General features: G+C 39.3%; 1 protein-coding gene across 1 annotated transcript in view; it reads left to right on the top strand.

Moving 5' to 3' along the window:
- Positions 1-5,841, top strand: part of ARID4A (AT-rich interaction domain 4A) — a 45,724-nt gene that overhangs the window by 19,023 nt on the left and 20,860 nt on the right. Inside the window, exon 10 of the mRNA XM_072427650.1 lies at positions 898-1,111. Within this exon, the coding sequence (XP_072283751.1) occupies positions 898-1,111 (214 nt within the window). The remainder of the gene's footprint in view (positions 1-897; positions 1,112-5,841) is intronic.

The following is a 5,841-nucleotide window of genomic DNA, read 5'->3' on the forward strand; positions in this document are numbered from 1 at the left end:
ATCCTGGCCTGGCCAATCAAGATGGCTGAAGATCAAAATTAGAAAGAGAAGAAGAAACAACATAGCGGCGTTCACATCAGAACGGGGACAGGTGAGTATACACTGGGTTCAGTTAAGCCTTCGTGTGTCAGGATATCTGTGCTTGTTAACGATCTATAACTTGAACCACAGTGACGCCAGAACTTCAGATTTACAAGTCAAAAGTTTTAGTGTCAAAAAGAGAGTTCCGCAGTTACATCCTCCATTTATTTTCCTATATTTTACCTTAAGTAGTCTATGCCGTTAAGTTCATTTTGTGTAGAAAGCCATCATGTATTCAGTCACAATATAGATAATAATATTTTAGTTTGGCATTTTCTGTAATGTTGGAGACCTTTTTCTGTTCATCCAAACAGCTCGTTTTTCACAGCAGGAGCCCATTGTGTCAAATGCAGGGTAGTAAAAACTTGTAAGTAAAGTAAGAACAACATGGTGTGCAGCCTTTAACCACAGCAGTACATCAGTTCTTTTAATAGTGGCTAAAACTACTGCAAAACTACAGCTACCATCTTGAGTCTGTGGGAACCTGTGAATGTTTTAAATTAATGTTTCTGTGCCTTGGAGCCTTTGAATTACATATGCACCTTTTTAACAACGGGTCTCAACTAAGCACCTACTACCTTCTGTAAGTTGTCTTCGCCTATCCTTATTTACCTGTGGCTTGACAGAACCTCCATAGCCATTAGAGGCTGTAACATTTGATTTTTGAGTTGTGGGATTGGCACTACAAATGTGTGGATTCTTAGTCGAGACAGTTATTTTAGTACCTGACCAGTTCATTTTTTGCAGAGGTCCCAGTGGTGCTGAACATTTAAGAATGTAACAAGGTGATGCCAATACTAAAGTAAAGTGGACTTGAAATGTTTCATTCTTGAAAAGCAGAAGAACAAAAAAAACACAATTACTTTCTTCAGGTTTCACGGAAGCTATAACTTTTCTGAAGTCACGAGTGGTCCCAGACAGCTGGAAAATGGACATGAGTGAAATCCTGGAATCTTCCAGCAGCGATGAAGAAGGGGAAGCAGATGGTAGTGAAGGGGAACGGAACAAAGATGAAGAGGAGGAAGCAGAGGTTGGTCACTTTTTAAATTTTTATATTTAAATGTTCAATCAATACATTTGTACTGCACATTTTTTTACACACTGTTATTGTAAATATTTTACCGATCAAAGGCCAGAGCCTTCCAACACTTCTTAGTTTGTTAAAGTTTGATTGCCTAGTTTTTTCATACTTATGACCATAACTTGGATTTAGGTTGCCACAAAAGTATCCATGGTAGCCCCTAAAAGATACTAGAGGGACCATCAATTTTCCTTTTAAGATGTGTGCTTGCCTTCACTCCATTCAAGCTCCTCAGCAGTACTTTTCTGGGTTTGGCATCTTAAACCTTCATTATTGGCCAACCAGGAATGACATAACCCCACACATGGTACTAGAAATTAATTAATGCTAGAATCAAGGCATGCATAAGTTATTCACTGAGGGGTGATTTTAAAGGCTTTAATATAACAGAAGTATGCTGAAAGCTTTAAAAATGCTTTTCAAAAGCTTGCTGTACACATTGCTTCTGTACAAGTGGAAACCATATATACATGGCTTTACTGTTTCAGCTGTGGACACACAGCCATGGTGGTAAGGTTGGTAAATGTAAGAAGCCTCAACCACATCTATATACATCATGTTGCCTATTTTTTTTTTTTTTTTTTTTTTAAGCTCTACCCCCTAATTAACTTATGCAGCCATAGATCAGTTTTATTAGCAGCCTTCTATTTGCTGCTGTTAGCAAGCATTTGATCATTACCATAGTGCTAAGTTGCTTCACGGGAAGGCTGGGCAGAACTAAATATAGATACTGAAGTAACAAGGGACCATCATGACAGGGTATTTCCACTTTAATCAGAATACTTCTAATAGACTTCTTTGTTACAATAGCAGGATTTTAAAAGTTCATGATTTTTACAGTTCAGCTCCTAGGCATAGTGTTGTACCACAACTTTTATTTGCATCTGTTGATTTCTGGAGTAAGTTTTCTGGAATTCACTGGAGCTGCCGGGAACCAGTGCAGTTACAAAATCATACCTTGTTCTGGGTATTGGCAATATGCGGGATTTCTGCATATTGCTTATGCTTATTTTATGAAATGGTCATATTGCCAATAGCAGCTAGCCAGGTGTCTGCACTAATGTCCTAAATGAGACTAGTAAGTGACTGCTGAACTGTGATTGATTACTGTAAGGTATGACCCTGCTTTCAATTGCCCCGGGTTTATTTTTGGAGCAACTACATTAAAGTACATTTAAAGCCATAATTTACAGGATAATAACCCTTCCCTATGCTATTGAAAACCTAAAGCCTACTCAGATCACTTGTGTTCTGCGTTTAATGCACAGCAGCATCAACAGCCTTTTTACTTCTTTCTGGGGTGAACTGTATTCCTGAACATATGCTTTATAACCCTTGTCAAGCTTTTTGTCAACAGACAGATTAAGCAAATTTTACACAGCAAAAAAAGCAAAGCAATTCTGACAAACGTTTCAATACTTCTACATTCTGTAAAATAAAAAAGTGGTTTGGAAAGATTATGCCGCCATTTTTTCTGGCTAATACTGATGGATACATGTTTATGGGTGCTTGCTTTCAGTATCTTGTTTGCATCATTCACCATGATATAAAATGGTTTCTGAGGGTAGTAGACTGCATTGAAATAAAACTCAGATGTCTAAATATACTTATGAAAATAACCTGAAATGGACTGCCATGTTTTCGGGGACAAAAAGTCAACCCTTAAAATGTATGTATGTATGGTTTTCCACTAAAGAATTTACCAAGAAAGCCAAGGCTTCAGTACATACAGTTTGCTACACTGTCAAATAATAATTTAGAAGTATCAACAGACAAAACCATAAGAGTTCAGTCTGCGTAATAGGTGTCTCAAGAAAACTTCTTCAAGCACAGCCTAAAGTGGTCAGTGTAACCAAGTTTTATTGTCTACTTTAAGGAGTAGACTTTAAGCTGCAGGTTTGTCAGGGTGACAGTAAGAAAGCTATTACTAAAATTAAAAAAACTTCTGCAATAAAACAAACCTACATGTCAGTTTTGCAATTGTTTCAGAATGTACACTCAAGGTACACTGCATGCGCACAGCTTGTACATTCTTGACGTGCATGGGGAGTTAAGGTTTGACAGTTGTAACACAAGTCCTAACTGAACTGAGACCAAAACCTTCTAAACAACCAGAAAGCCAGAACCTTCTAAACAACCTTTGATTTACTGACATTTGATTTGGTACTGTGACTAGAGGCGTTTTAGATTGGTCTCCCTCTTGTGTGAAGCACTAGGTTAGAAAAATTGGTCTGATATAATAAACCAAAAGTGAAACTTAGAAAAAAAAAAGTCTCCCTTCACTGGTCTGTGTGCATTTCACTTACTAAAATGCCAGAAAACATAGAAAAGTGAAGCTAAAAAATTGTGTTCCTGGAGGGTGCTGCCTTACATTTGTTGATATAGTGTTACGCATTGTCAGGAGTAATGGTAAGCAGGGGTCATTCTTCCATTACCTGCCTAGTTGTCTACTTGATTCAGTGGCTCTTAAGAGGAAGAGACCCAACTTCACTTGGACTGCACAGAAATAAGCATAAGTAATAGAAAACTCAAAGTGTGCACTAAAGGCAGATTAAGTAGCCTCTTGTTACTGTATTACTTTGTTACTCAGTAACCAACTTCCCAACTGCCCAGTTGCCATTTCTCTGTTTTGTGTCTTTTAAAGACACTTTTAGATTGCTTAGAATCCTGTCCAATAAAAAATCGAGTTCCTAGTAACAAATTTGTTTTTAGCGCCATGCCTCATGGTTATGAATCTTTTCTACGTTTCTCACCCAGAAATCCTGCTATTACCAACAATTTTTTGCAGACTAAAAAAGCAAAATCACTCCTGCACAATTAATAATCGTGTTGTCAGCCTTCTATGTGAACAACTTTTGATGGCAGTTGGGTAGTCTTTTAGGTCAATCCAGATAGGCAAGCCAACAGTCAGCTAAAGGAAAGCACATGGTCGAATTTCCATGCTGCTTCCCATTAGTGAACTGGATCCCCAGGTAAGAACATTTTTTAATACAGATGCAAAAATTCTATTTAAAGTGTACCTAAACTCCGAAAATTCCTTTTACATAAAAGGGTAGACAACCCTTTTAAAGCAAAAATGTTTTTTTTTTCTTCAAAAAAAAAAAAAGGGTGCAGCACTGCCCCCTAATAACTGGGAGCGCAAAGCCTCCCGGGATACCTATGTCATACACCCCCAGGAGCCTCTCGGGTGCTCCTTCGGCGCATGCTCGGAGCCTTTTCACGCAAAAAAAAAAATAATTGCCGATCTCACGCATGCACAGTGAGATCAGCAAGTTTTTCTCCATCCTATGTCACTTGATCTCGCGCTTGGGTCAGGTGACGTAGGATGAAGAACCCGGAAAAAGAGACAGAGATGACGGCGGCTGGAGCGCCAGCTCCGGGACGACGCAGGACACTCCTGGATGGAACAGACTGCCCAGCGGGATTGAAGGTAAGTGTATTTTTGTAGTGTTGTGTTTTTTTTTTTTTTTTTGGCACTTTTGCGTTTAGTTCCTCTTTAAGTCATGTCAGACCCCAGTAGGGACAGCCAGCATTGTCTTCTACAGCTCTCCTGGATCCACCCCACCATCTGTCTACTGCACATGAGCTATGATCAGAGTACAAATAAAAGAAAATTGTCATCAGGAAAATAAGTGCCTACTCTACCTGCTGGCAAGTTTTACCTTTTCAAGTTTAATTCTGCTATAGGAAAACTTTATACAATAAAGCATTAATTGAAACAAAAAATTCTTAAAGCGGACGTTAACCCAAAACAATAAAATCACACTTACCTTCAATCCCTCAGATAAGTCTGACCGTCAGGAGGTTTCTTCTATCGGGTCCCGCGTTGTCCCGGTATCCGTCTTCGGCCTGGCGCAGAGGAAGTACCAGGTGCCGACATCTTCTTCTGGGTTTTTCTTCCTACCTCACCCGATCTCGCACCCTGCAGACGCAAGATGGGGGGATGTAGATTAGAAAAAACTTGTCGATCCAGGTTGTCTACCCTTTTATGTAAAGTGAAAATTCTGAGTTTAAGTATACCCTTTGAGTGAGATAAAAAATTTTTGAACTAGCTTTCTTTAAAGTTCCATACACTTTAGCAGATATTAAGCATCAATGCTATTTCATAACTTATTTGTTGCCTGGACAGTGGAACGTGAGATGCACATGCTCTTGTATCTGCATTTACTTGTCTGATGAGCATGGCCTGCACTACCTATGGTGAACAGATCTCAGCACAGTAGATAAAATTGTTTTTGGCACTGATCTTAAAGCAGAAATAACCTGCACAAATCGCCTATGTGCGTTCCATTGATAGAAGCCGCCATCTTCCTTTCCTTCTTTTCTTCTTCAGAGATTCTTTGTCCATCCTGGTTAGCCGTGATGAAATAAGTTTCAGACAGACATGCCAGAGTTCATCCATTCTCCGGCACACACAAGGGAAGCCAGGATTGCCAGGTTTCCTTAACAACCTAAGGTGATGCTGCGCATGTGTAGCCCAGCTTACTTGCCAGAAACCTTAAGCTATCAGGCAGGTAAGATAGAAGGGACCTTGTATGTCTTTCTGCAATAATGCCTGATCATGGAAAGTTACAAGTAAACTTTTAGGAGGAACTAAATCCTATCTTGAAGAAAATTGCAATAACGCGGGTCCTTATTGCATAACCAACAGGTGCCTGCCACCTGTCGCTATTCTGTAT

The sequence above is a fragment of the Pyxicephalus adspersus genome, chromosome 12 (assembly GCF_032062135.1).
Source record: "Pyxicephalus adspersus chromosome 12, UCB_Pads_2.0, whole genome shotgun sequence".
Taxonomy (NCBI): domain Eukaryota; kingdom Metazoa; phylum Chordata; class Amphibia; order Anura; family Pyxicephalidae; genus Pyxicephalus; species Pyxicephalus adspersus.